At 31.8% G+C, this 14,566-nt stretch overlaps 1 protein-coding gene and 1 long non-coding RNA gene across 2 annotated transcripts in view; both read right to left on the bottom strand.

The window, feature by feature from the left end:
* Positions 1-14,566, bottom strand: part of LOC149491334 (uncharacterized) — a 423,150-nt gene that overhangs the window by 387,630 nt on the left and 20,954 nt on the right. The gene's annotated exons all lie outside the window — the stretch shown is intronic.
* The window catches only part of LOC149491335 (solute carrier family 7 member 14), a 52,833-nt gene that overhangs the window by 30,540 nt on the left and 7,727 nt on the right, over positions 1-14,566 (bottom strand). Inside the window, exons 3-5 of the mRNA XM_089700251.1 lie at positions 12,676-12,829; positions 5,106-5,233; positions 356-458 (exon numbers count right to left, since the gene is read on the bottom strand). Coding sequence (XP_089556377.1) covers positions 356-458; positions 5,106-5,233; positions 12,676-12,829 — 385 coding nt within the window. The remainder of the gene's footprint in view (positions 1-355; positions 459-5,105; positions 5,234-12,675; positions 12,830-14,566) is intronic.

Genomic DNA, 14,566 nt, shown 5'->3' with positions numbered 1-14,566 from the left:
TAGAAATTTAGTTTCTGATTCTGTTTCTAACATGTAAAGCAGTATTTATGAATAATTATGAAAATAATAATTTAAGTGAAAAGTGGATTTTGTTTGTATAATTTATTAGTTTAAAGATATTTACTTTATAAAAAAACTCTTTATAACATTTTCATTATAAAGACTTTTTTTGTTTGGTTGTTATGATTGGAATGGTACGAATTGTTTAAAAAACTCTGTGAATATGAAAAACCATTTGTCGAAGAAGGCTATGAAGCATATTATAAAGTGGCTTACAATGCACTATGAGGTGTCTTTTCGCAAATTAATTCAGGTGAAACCGTAGGGCGCAGCCAGTTAATAAAAATACACTTACCAAAGACAGTACCGACGTGTAGAGCGAAATAGCTCGTCAGAGCCCCATCACACAATGCGTCGAAGCAAGCACTCAGCGCGCGGGCGCACGCGCTTGTCCCAATCTGAAGAAAATTCTTAATTAAGTACTCTTTAGACCAATATATGTGATAATAAAACAAAAATATTATGTCAATTATTGTAAAACGTTTATTCTTATGTGCCGCTCTTTTATAATATATTTTATACTCTATAGAATAAATTTGTGATTAAAAAATTTAGAACGTGTGGTCTTAATATTGATTGATTGATATTATACGTATTATATCGCAATCAGTATTATATTGTCATCGTCATTGCATTTGGAAAAATATGCTTTATAGGAACATGCCGAAATAATTAAAATATTAACTCATAGTCATACAGTCCATTGATATCTATCTTACTATATAAATTTATTTGAGCAAGATTTCTTGTAAAATCCCTCACCAAAACTGACATACCTACTCAGGTGGAGCACACGAGTATCAGTTAATAAAAATAACTAAGCACGATACGTCTAAATCGACGTCCATACATGTCGTTCTTAGAAAACTTGCTGTGGAATATCACTTTTATAGAAGCGCTTTCAAAGGTAATTCCACTAGAACGATGTCAAAGAAAAGTTCTAAATAAACGGCTTGTGTCAATTATAAGACAATATTTTTAAGTCTTTACTTAGCAAATAGATGCACATTCTCATGTGACGGGGACGGTTTTAAATTGTGCAGCTTTTATAAAGTCCTTTGTTGATTTTTGTACTTTATTCTTTTTATCATAACGCCCGTTTTACTCCATGTTTTCATACGAAGCCGTGGATTCGTAATAAATATGAGATTATTACTGTATATTTTCTAGAGTTATTTTTACACCTTATTCTTACTACGCTTTAGTAAAAATTAGCTTATGTTCGCTTAATCGGTTAATTCTATGTATTAATAGAGTTTTTACAATCTACGTATTAAGTCAGAAACAACTTATTTAAACCAGTTACATTATAGATTTTTACTATTTTTTTTTGTGGCAGATAAACAGTATAAAATATAATGACGTATACTGTAGTATACATTTTTATTGAATGTGATTTTTTTATTTATTTGTTGCGACAAAGATAGAGAAATTCCAACCATGGTAACCGACACTCGTGATCCATAAATTTAAATTAGTTACAGATGAAGTAATGTTAACTTGAAATGGGATTGTAGATTGTAAACTAAGTCACGCGTATTCTCTGGATAGCACATTTATTTATTTTATGTTATCTACATCTGTCCACTATATTGCCCATTTCATGTAATTTTGTAAAGAAACTGCATTAACCTAAATAAATATTAGTTATTGGTAAATTAAAATATTTTCTTTCATAATATTAAATTTATCACATGCACATTCATTTATCAATGCTTAGTTGCATTGAATTAATTAATTTGATAAAAAGATATCAATATCACTGAAATATATCATACATTTAAAATATCAAACATTACACTAAAAGTAATCGTTAATAATTTGCTTCGTTAAAAATTGAGTACATAAAATATTCAACGACCTTTAGATCGATGCATTAAACAGTTCGCATCTTTTCTTTGAGAACTGTTTTATTTGCAATGAATCTTATCTTTGTACAAAAGATGCGAGTAAATTGAATACACGGTTCATTTATGTTGACATCAACAAACTGTAAGGGTTGAGAGATGATTGGGTCATCTACCGTAAATATAAAATGGCACTAATAAAAACCCTACTACGAGATACACTAACATTTTTCCAAACCCAATGTTTTCTTTGTGAGTTAAGTTTTTCGGAATTAATCCGTAATTTACGTAAAACATTGTTGTAAAGCTGTAGTGCGATAATGTTACTCAGCAATAATGAAGCTATATTTCAAAGATTTTTAAAACATCTTATTATGCGAAGAAAAATTATTAACATACTAGATTTCCGCCCGTGGCTTCGCCCGCGCTTTCAAATAAAAACCCGCATATTCCCGTATCCCGTGGGATTTCCGGGATAAAACGTATCCTAGGTGTTAATCCAAGTTACCGAAATCACTGAAATGTATATGTATATACATATGTGTGCTAAATTTCATTGTAATCGGTTCAGTAGTATTTGCGTGAAAGAGTAACAAACACACATACGCATTTATAATATTAGTAAGAAGTAAGATAAGATAAGATAGGTTAATAGGAAACAAATCCGTATGCAAAGGTATTAAAATGGTTTTAAATAAAGCCCGAGTTATTAATGTAAACTAAATTCAATATCTAAAATAAAATAATAACAGCCTTTAAATCCTCACTTAATGTGATTGCAATACTTGAAAGATATACCATTAATATTGCTAATGACGAATATCATTTCAGGAAAAATCTCGACGATTTCCATAAAATAAATAATAAATTAGGAATCAGAGTAATTTCTTTCATTTAAGTAATGAAATATGGAAAAAACAAGAAGGTAGAAAATCTCGTTATATCTTATTTATGTAACAGCGTTAAAGTATTGCCGACGAGGTAAAGAGAAAATAAGAATTTAACCTTTAATGTCGGAATCGCTCGTAGTTGAGCAATAGCTGAATAAAGATTGTAAGAAAATTGCAACTTTCTTGATTACGGAGTGAACTACAACGAAAGCAACTACACGAGGTTAACGGTATCTATATATTTAAACTTTTTATACTTTTTCTATTGTGATCGAAGCTTACTAGATATGGTGTTTTTCTTTGATGGTTTATATTAAAAAACGGCTTTATATAATTAACTACCTCACGCCCGCGGCTTCACCCACCCGCCCGCATAGTTCCCATTCCTGTGGGATTTCCGCGATAAAAACTATCCTATGGGTTAATCCAAGTTACCCTCTATATGTGTGCCAAATTTCATAAAAATCCGATCCGCAGTTTTTGCGTGAACGAGTAACAAACATCCATACATACGTACTCACAAACTTTCTCATTTATAATATTACCAGAATAATTAGTATAGAAGGGATTGATGGAATTATTTTACTTTTTACAGCACAGTTTTTTTTAAATATACAGAATACTGAGCCTCCGCAACTTTTCCTTATCATTATATGCTTAGTTACGAACTAATGCTGTAAAGGAGAAAAACTGAGTAGCTACATATAGGTACATACATATATGTTTTAAAAAATTACAAAGAATGTAAATTGAAACAATCAACGCTTTTATTGAAAATTGCTTAAAATATATACATATTTACAAAAATTCTTGCGCGAACAGAGGCGAAAATCTGAATATATATTTTTTAAAACTAACAAAAAAATATTTTTTTTAAATAGCCTTATTTTTATTGGAAAATAGCTTCAATATTTTGTTAAAAATATTCCACTCAAAAATTTTAAGATACGTCTACCGAAAAATAAATTATGCAATTTCATAAATCATTTAAAACCTATCGATGCAATATTTTAATGTTTTCTGTTTTTAAAAGTACTTCAATAATATTTTATTTAAAGATTTGCAAGCAATAATAATATTTGAAATCTACCCTGTACATTTCATATTTTTTTAGCGTAGCTAGTAAGTTCAAATCGTGTATTGTTACATATACATTTAAAGCTTATTAAACCGCCACGACAAAAATAAAATTAGAGTTGGTCATTCTTTAAAACTGAAACTCTACCAAGATCATTCATGTTACGCCAAAGTTTAAAACAGAGTCATAATGTTTGGCAGTAATTAATATATTTTTTTCCTTGTTAACTTACAGACTATACATATTAATTATGATATTTTGATAGAAATAACACATGAACAGATATCGGATTCCATTCTTTCAGAACCACGGATGCAAAAGCGATACTACAAATCCATGTAAAATGGCTTTGATTACAAAAGCTTGCCTAAACTGTGGAGTTTATTGGATCCGTGAAAGTACACTCTACTCTACTCTACTGGTCTCGTCGTTATAGGTATCGTACAAAGGCTTGTTTGTACGATACCAATAAAATATACAGTGTCACAAGTCCAGGTGTCTGCGCTCACAAACAGATTTTGTTGGTGTTGCACTAGGTTTCTATGGACAACACTAAATTATTCAGAACTCCAATGGAAAACCGCTTTGATCCCAATTGTACTATTGCGCGATTCAACGGATATTGCTACGCTGTTTATTTGTTTGTAAAGAGCTGCAAGCGTGAAAATAATACAAAATAAAAGCTTGCTAAACACGCGCTACACAGTTCGTAGAAAATGCAAAAAATAGACACAAATAAAACTAAAAATAAATGTTGTATTAATATCGTTTTTGTGATAGATTTGATTGGTTGATATAAACATTATTGAATTGAATTATGAAATTTTAAACAACACTCACATTCAGCACATAAAGAGGCTTTATCCTAAACAAATATTTAATATCTACATTTATTAATTAGTCTTTCCTCCCAAAACCTTTTAACATGTCAAATACGAAAATTTCCTGTCTTTTTTTATAAAAAAAATTAATTATCTATTCTTAGGAAAAAGATTAGTGTAGGTAATTATGACGATATTTATTATAACAAACTATAACATCGATTCTGATACTTTTACAGTCTTGAAGGCTTTAACATATTTTTTATTAGGTATAGTTACTGAACTTATTAAAATCTTTTTCCCTTATTTCGAAGTGACTAGGTAAGTAGGTAATAGGTAAATATCTATTCACACTAATGTACTAAAAAAATAAAATCTCCAAAGTCACAAATAAAAACAAATAGCTTACCAGATATTCCAAAAGCATGTTCCAGCCAATGATGAAAGCAATGAATTCGCCGACGGTTACATAGGAGTAGGTGTATGCGGAACCAGTGGTGTTCGGGACACGGACCCCAAACTCAGCGTAGCAGACACCTGGGATTATTGTTTAAAAACATATTTAAAAAATTATAACAATTATAGTAAGCTATACGAGAATTTTCTTTTCCTATAGTATAGAATATAGATCGTACAAAAAAATTAACTATTTTAATTCTGAAGTTATTAATATAATAAATAATAATAAAAGCTCATTTATTCCGTGAAAAAATCAAAATTTACATTTCAAATGTTTTGTTAGTTGTTAGTTTAACTTAATCTATTTTAGTATCTAATGTTAGTTTTATTGAAGTTATTAATATATCATCTGTTATTATAATATTAGTTGTTAGAAAACCGTACAAAATATTATTTAATTTATATGATTATAATATTAAGATAGATATGGTAATCACAGATTATTTTATTTCACTAGAACTTTAGATTTAGTAACTCGAATTCATCGGAAAAATGTCATAAAATGTTCACTATGATCGAACATAAAACCTTATAGAACCTACTGATAACCTGATAAATGGTTAAAATAACTCGTAATTATAATGGCCTATATGAAAATGACATGAAAATAGAAACCCCGATAACCCGTAACCGGAGGCAATTGTAGTCTGAATGTAAAAGTTGTGGGATGAATGGAAAGGCATTACAATTTTGAAGCCTTTGTCGGACTAGACTGGGTACCTATAGACAAAGGCGTCGTATTCAAGCACAGATAATATATTTTATCTGATAGAACACGCTGCTTTTTTATTTACCTTATTTATCTGGTGCCATACTTTCTGGAATTTTTATACACGTATCAAGGTCAAATTTGACATCGGTGTGAATAGCAAACTGCTTTCCGATAGACGTGAAATTCTGTTTAAGTTTTGCAAATTTTATTAGTTCGATGCAATAGAAAACCTACATACATACGAAACAGTTTCTTGCATTTCCATATGTATTTATTTTATTGTAAAAGAAAGTACAAATCAACACTTTTTATTACCTAATTTAGATTAAGACGTCTGAAGTTCTAATGAACTGATTAACTAACTGTTAATTGTAACCATATTGTAACTCTCAAAGTTCTGGAACTAGGAAAAAGGCTTGCAAATAGATAGAAAGTGAACACTAAAATAGTAGAAGCTATTAAAATTAGCCTTTGTAGAAAATAAGAACGAAAGTGAACTATTTTCATCATCAAGAGAGAGCGTATAAATTATTTTAGAAGAGAATTTGACTCCGATATCCCTCTGAGAATAAAATATCTGTGTACCGTGAATGTAATATTGTTAGAACATTTAAATATATTGATGGATGTGACGGTTAAATACAGGTCACGACTCACGACGTATTCCTGGATACCCATATTGAAGGAAACCTTAGCAAATATGTTCTCAGTGAGTCTTGACAACACACGCGTTGTATTGTTGGTTGCGTTACCGACTGTATAAGCATTTCAAATACTTCCCCTTTAAATGTGTCACAGCATTGAATAGTAGGGTGGAGTGAAAAATATTTTTTTTCATTTTCGTTTCGGCATACCTGTAAAAAGATGTCATTATTGCTCATAAATACACATGCAAAATTATACTTTGCAGATGATACATTTAGAGGTGCCCCCAACATCATGAACTTTCAGAAATTCAAAAAATTTAGTCGAAAATCATTAAAGTTTAATTTTGATAAATTAACGCTAAATCAGATTCTGTGTTATCTCGTTGGTTGGCAACGGGAAGACACAGAATACATAATATTTCAATATATAAAAAAGTGGCTATCGCTGGCTACCAGTGGCTCTGGTCGGTGGCCCGTTTGCGCCGACTCTTATTGTAGGAAACGTTGATTTTAAACAGTGCCGTTAAGGAAATAACACTAATGTTAGTAATATTTCTTAATTACATTTTACACGTAAATACAATTAAGATCATAATTTAATATTTTTGATGTGAGTTCTATCTATAATTTTGCTTTGTTACAGTAAAGTGTTGCAAGTCAAAATACGACAAACAACATGTTGTCCTGTATTTTGTTTGCCAGAGAAGTACCCAGTGTCTCAATTACCAACTTGTACTGATGCTACGAAACTATTACTTATTTATTAGATATGAATTTAAACCTGATAAAATAACAAAATTCATGATTTATCCGAAAGATTAGCTACAACTACAGTACCAAAGGTTATTTGATATTTCAAGTTGCAAATGCATTTTTTTTTAGCTCTCTTGTACTTGCTCAAAAGATTATACCGACTTAACTATGTGGCAAGAATGTAAGAAAACTGAGCCTCTGACTTCTAATTTATCTGAAGAAACCTTAAAAGACATCGTGAAAAGCGGTTTGACTACGTTTCAGAATATCAAAGATTTTCTATGCCTTGCCCAGGCCGTAAAGCATATTATCAAATTGGTGACATAAGCTTCAAGTGCAGTTTGCTGAAAAAGTAAACAAAATGATTTTATAATGGCAAGAGCATCAGTATCACGACTGCTAATGCCTAATTTTGAAAAAAAAAAACAGCGTTATCTATACTAATATTATAATCTATACTAATATTATAAAGCTAAAGATATTGTTTGTTTGAACGCGTTAATCTCAAGAACTACTGGTCCGATTTGAAAAGTTCTTTCGGTGTTAGATAGCCTATTTATCGAGAAAGGCTATAGGTTATATATCATTACGCTTAGTTTAACAGGAGCGGAGCCACGCGGGTGAAACCGCGAGGCAACCGCGAGCGCAGCTAGTACTAAATAATTACTTATTTCTGATATTTTCATTCCTCTATGTCTATAATATCATTTTCATTAATGAAATACGTTAAAACAACTAAACAGGCTATTATTTAGTGTATCACAAAGAAGTTTGTTATATAATAGACTTGACGGCCATAAAAATACTGTGATTAAAAAAGAAATCAAAGTTTGCGAAAAAATCATATTTTTCTAATTTTCAATTGGGTTGGGGCACCTCAAAACATCAAGACAGGTAAACAATATTTTGTATGCTGAATTCACTCATTAAAAGGCACCTTTCTGTCGCTATGCCGTTTGAAAAAAACAAAAAAAAATTTCTTTCATACATTATCACTCCACCCTATTGAATAGTGAGGTGTATGAGCAATACAGGTCAGGCTTCTGCTGTAGAACTCTGAACCAAGATATCGTGTTGAATAGAATAATATTTGAACATGCGACGGTTATGTATGTTGTATCGCCAATATTCAAGCGAATTGAAACTTCAAAACAAGATTATTGCTAGCGCTAGAGAAACAAGCATTCATTAAGAAATGATCGAAAATATCCAGAATTAAAAGCGGCAATATGTGGTTTTATTGATATGACATGATCGTTAGTCGCTCTTGTGGTCGCTCTACATGATATGTCATACGTCACCGGTATGAAAATATATTTTTCAGTTGCATTTTTTTATCCGACAACGATATAAATGGCTTTTATCACCTACTTTGTGTCGCATGTTTTACCGAACATGAAAATAGAAAACATGATTAAATATTGGACAAAGAAATAATAAATATTCAATTTCAATATTGTTCTGAATGTTGACGACAACAGCGGAATATTTGCCAAATCGGAATATTTTCCTATTTATATTGTACTAGCTTTCCACCCGCAGCTTCGCCCGCGCAGTCAAAGAAAAACCCGCATAGTTCCCGTTCCCGTGGGATTTACGGGATAAAACCTATCCTATTTCCCGGGATAAAAAGTAGCCTATGTCCTTTCTCGGATATCAAAATATCTCTATATAAAATTTTATGCAAATTGGTTCAGTAGTTAAGGCGTGATTGAGTAACAGACAGACAGACAGAGTTACTTTCGCATTTATAATATTAGTATGGATTCCTTTGACATGTGGAAATTGATTGTATTATTATTTTTCTTTGAAGCAGCATATTTAAACGATGTATTTTAAAATTAAAAAAATGTGTGCGTGTACTAGAGTACACACGTAAGAAGTGAAACTTCTTTATGTCCTTATTTTTCAAAAAATAATTTACTATATACAATATTAAAGAAATACGTTAGTCACACGCTCGTCGCTACCTACTTAAATATTTACACCGGCCGCTGCTGCAACTCGCTCGCTTCGCTCGCTCGGCTCGTGCGGTAGTTCAAAAGTTAACCTAAGATGCTCGTCGCTTCGCTCCTCGCTACCAATTTACATATTTACACCGGCTGCTGCTGCAACTCGCTCGCTTCGCTCGCTCGGCTCGTGCGGTAGTTCAAAAGTTAACCTAAGATGCTCGTCGCTTCGCTCCTCGCTACCTATTTGAATATTTACGCCGGCCACTGCCGCGACTCGCTCGCTTCGCTCGCTTGGCTCGTGCGGTAGTTCAAAAGTTAACCTAAGATGCTCGTCGCTTCGCTCCTCGCTACCTATTTAAATATTTACACCGGCCGCTGCTGCAACTCGCTCGCTTCGCTCGCTCGGCTCGTGCGGTAGTTCAAAAGTTAACCTAAGATGCTCGTCGCTTCGCTCCTCGCTACCTATTTAAATATTTACACCGGCCGCTGCTGCAACTCGCTCGCTTCGCTCGCTCGGCTCGTGCGGTAGGTAGTTCAAAAGTTAACCTAAGATGCTCGTCGCTTCGCTCCTCGCTACCTATTTGAATATTTACGCCGGCCACTGCCGTTTTCAGCTTATAAAGGATTTCGACTTAGGCGGATTTTGATTGGACAGAGAGTTTGAGGTTTATTCTTATAAATTTTGAATTCATAAAATTATAATTGAACACCTGACACCAATCAAGCAAACACGTGTTTACGTGAGTCATAGATTTATTATCGTATACTCCTAAAATGTTTTCTAAGAAACAATAGTGTACTTACATTGTCGGCACGTTCTTAAAGTCGGTAACTTATTTTTGTTCGAACAATAGAGGTAATAAATTCCTAATGATCAAGTTGTAAAGGTTGTAAAATAAAAAAAATATTCTATATTAAAACGTAAGTATGTATATATAATAATATGTGCGTCATTAATTTCTGACTGTTTCGAAATTTGGTGCAAAATAAAATAGTGTGTAAATAAAATTTGTAAAAAATCAATAAAATAAAACAATTGAGTAAAGATCTATAGGCATATTATGTATGTATTTATACAAGATATGTATATTATATATTTATACAGGGAACTTCTCAACGTGTTATCTATGAAATTATACTTTTACTCAATTGTTTAATTTTATTTACACACTGTTTTATTTTGCACCAAATCTCGAAACAGTCAGAAAATAATGACGCACATAGTACATAATATATACATATTAAGACAGAGGTTAAGCTTAAATAACTTGAAAAATAAATAACATGATCACGCCCACGTGTTGGTGTTTTAAAAAATTCAATCAAAAACTGAGGTTAACTTTAAATACAATTTTAGAAAAATAAATACCACAATCAACATTCAAGTATTAGAAAAAATTGATACCATAATTCCACCCACGTGTTAGTGTATTGAAAAATACAATCAAAAAGTGAGGTTAATCATAAATAACTTAGAAAAATAAATACCATTATTACACCTAAGTATTAGAAAAATAGATATAATTACTTATTTACTTTTTTTAGAAATTCACTGGAATTAGAATTAAAACAAACCCTTTGATTTTGCTGATCACTTTAATATAACATGTATATAGTCACGAGTACGGCGTAACGCAAAAATGTAACGCGCGCGGCGTAACGCAAAAAATGTAACGCGCGCGGCGTAACGCAAAAAATGTCTCACAAAATTTTTGTCCACCCCCGATAAAGAAGTTTCACTTCAAAAAGTACGAACGAAAGAACTATAGGCAACCTGCAATATTCAGAAAGTACGCACCCAGAAACAAATTTGTACTACTCTGTCTGCGAAATATTGAGATAGAATTCAAAGAAATAAAATGAAGAGTCAAAGCAAAGATGTAATAAACGTTTCAGATAAGCTCATAAAATGTTTCAATTTTTTAAATTAAAAATTTCCTGGTTTTAAACGATTTAATCTTAAGATCCGTTCTGATATTTGAGACTAAGTTATTTATAGCAAGTTAAAAATAATACAGGCTACCAGCCACAGGAAAACTCTGGTAAAATTTATGAGGAATCTTAATTTAAAGAAGACGTAAAAATCAGAAAACCAAAATCAATCACTCAGTTTGTATTCAAAAATAGGATGTTTGATATTAGTTCTAATCATACGTCAATACGTGGGTGCTCACAATATTCTTTGGCTATTCACTAGTTCCTTAGAAAATACAACAGATAATGATGATTTGATTTGATGACCATAAAGAAGATGCCCTTCTTTATGGTCATCAAATCAAATCGAAATTCTTTATTGTGCACTAAACCATAACGGGCCCTCTTCATAATGCGCAGCGTTGGCTCAACAAATGATGATGTTTGGCGCAATTATGGTGATTATGAATAAAAATCTATAATGACGGCCAATCATATACATTTAGGCCCTCTAAAGTCTAAACTATCGTGACTGACTCTACTCGACCAAATCCGCCCAATGTAAAGAGAACCCCGAAACAGAAATAAGTAGGTACGACAAATCACATCGTTCGAATTGTCAAACGTCAGTGCCTATAATCTGTGCTATAATTGTCACTTCTATTAAGAATTTCTCCGAATTTTTTATTATTTAAACGTAGCGTGGCTTACTGTAAAATAACGTCTGGAAATAGGATTCTTTGTTATCTGATATTGATGTCTATTATTTCCATTTTAATTTTTTGCCTTCCTTCTCAAAATGATGGAAAATAGCCGCAAGTTAATAAAGTATCAATTTATATTCATCTAGTTTTTTCAGGAAATCAATACTTTTCCAATATTTTTTAAAACAATTCATGTAACCTTGAGCTACTATCCAGCTCTTAACTCCAACGAAATTACTTAATGATTCTTAGTAATTGAAAACGGAACAAAAAGAAACGTGTCGGTATTTCTGACTCAATGCCTCCATTGTTTTTTAAGTACGTTTTAGCAAGACGTAGTCAGAATTACTCTTATTTACGTGAAGACATCTTGACACCGCCTTTTGTTTTGCTTTGAAAGTCCCGATATTGTTATATCAATTTCTCTTTGCTAAAGTAATTCTTTGTAGTAACTGTTATATTATATGAGTAAATTCTCGAATTACAATTATTTATACTAATTTTAATTCATAAGTACCTACTTTATTGATGGAAATATAAACCTTTACCACAGTAATATTGCCTGTACTGCATAATTTGTTATAGTCGCGTCGTCAAATTAAATGACCGGCAAATGAAAATCTTTATAATGTTCTCTGACAGGTACAGGTTAATATCAAGTAGACGTTTAATTACAAAAGTTTGGATTAACTAATGAACTAGTAATTTATGTCCCTATATATTTTATTAACTCTTATGGTGAACGAAAAACATCAAAATATTTAAAAACTTAAAACTACACAGAAAACTGCCATTCAATTTTCCGTTAATAGTTTATAATACAAACAATGACATTTACCAGAAAAGATGCTCGCCACCGCTGCTATGATGAAACTCAAAGCTGCTCCCGGGCCCGCAAACTTCTGCACAACCATCCCGGCCACTAAGTACATCCCCGTTCCAACGCACGAGCCGACCCCCAGCGAAGTCAAGTCCATGGTAGTGAGGCATCTCTGCGAAACAAGAGCTCAATTTAAATTTGCCATCGCTAATACCTCCAGCGTAACTGTTTGAGTTCCGATGCGCGACGTGACTGTCGCACTTCCAGTGGACTTTTATATTTATCACTAGAAATGCATAGTAAATTAAATGTAAACCATTTGCGTCTTAGTTCATATCTCTCGCAGTGCTAGTTGAAGCATGCTTCGGCACGAATTAGGTCAGCTACGCTATGGTGCATCATCCTCGAACGCAAAATTCTATTTACGTTGGAATTTTCATACAAATACGCGTTTAAATTAATGATATGCGTGCTTTCAATTACATCGATATGAATATAATTGATTTGAATTTAACAAACAAATAGCGAACATTCTCGTATTGCTGGATACAGTCGAGCGCTTTATGTGTAGCCAACTCATAATTTGAATTAACCCTTTGAACCAAGTTCTTAATATTGCTTAGATTTGTTGCATCAAAGCAAACATATAGAGTTTTACTGTGTTAGCAAGTATTAATCCAATACACTCTTGTTACGGATCTTCCATTCCCCTAATCTAGAGCTATACCGATAATTATATCTTACAACAGCTTTAATTAAGGAATTTATAAGACACTTAAGATCTCTTTGAAGGTTCATAATCATCTGTTTTATCGGGATCTATTATTAAGATAAAGATTCGAAGTGCTGTAAAGGAACACATTTATAAATGTTTGATAATAAAAAAAGTATAGATAATCATATTTTTTCATACCTGCTATGAACATATTCTAAAGAAAATATTTATTATTTATTTAGGCGCACTAATGACTAAAAATTTATTTTCCGGGGTAAGTTATGTCAGTGATTGTTTATTGCAAAAATAATATTACATTATTAAATGGAACAAAGAACAAATAGGTTTTGCTCACGACTGTAGTTTGCGGTTCTTTCTTTTTTTCATGACTGTCAGTCGTTTGGTTATGTTTAACTAAGATTACAAATAATATGATTTTTAGGTTGCTTCGGTAAAATTACATTTCAAATTATAACAAGAAAGGATGTTAAGATTTTACAATTTTTAAATTTTGTCTCATTATTTTAAAAAGGAATGTTCGAACAAAACAAAAATTGTAGATAATCTATTATTAATTTGTAAATCTGAATCGGAAAATTTATCCACCGATAAAGAAGTAGGATTTAAAAAGAATTAAGTTTATTTAAATCAATATTCCTACGTATCATTATTTGCACATAATTGGATTCGCATGTATACTATTATCTACAAACTGTTAAAAGCACGTGAGTCTAGGAAATCATTATAAACAGGATCAAAGGCTGGTGCCTGGAGGGACTTTAGCGTAAATCCTCCAAATTAGCTTACCCTTTCATGGACTGGCCTTCCGCAATTCTTATGAAATCCCGTGGAATAATATTTACAGAGTAAATATAAAAAATCTCAATCTTATCTCAGTAAAAGAATTTCATTATTTCTTACTGACTATTTATTCACTATGACGTTGTTAACAGAATATCGAGATGGAACAGATAGGTATAGATTTGAAATTGAAATAATTAACGGATATTCTGTATATACATTGATTTAAAAGAGAACCTCATGTAGGTATTTTAGGTAAGTTCAATAAAATGATAATTTTAGTAAGTAATAAATTTATAAACGTGATGGTTCTCTTTCATAAAACTACTACCTACTGAATCAAAGAAATAGTTCCTTCGATGTTAATATGCAACGCTTCTATGAAACGTTCAC

This window comes from Colias philodice, chromosome 1, assembly GCF_061535455.1.
Source record: "Colias philodice isolate Cphi_HAF_F1 chromosome 1, ilColPhil1 Martin Lab GWU primary, whole genome shotgun sequence".
In the NCBI taxonomy this organism is placed as follows: domain Eukaryota; kingdom Metazoa; phylum Arthropoda; class Insecta; order Lepidoptera; family Pieridae; genus Colias; species Colias philodice.
Note: the sequence above shows the minus strand (reverse complement) of the source record. Positions and strands in the feature narration are given on the sequence as shown.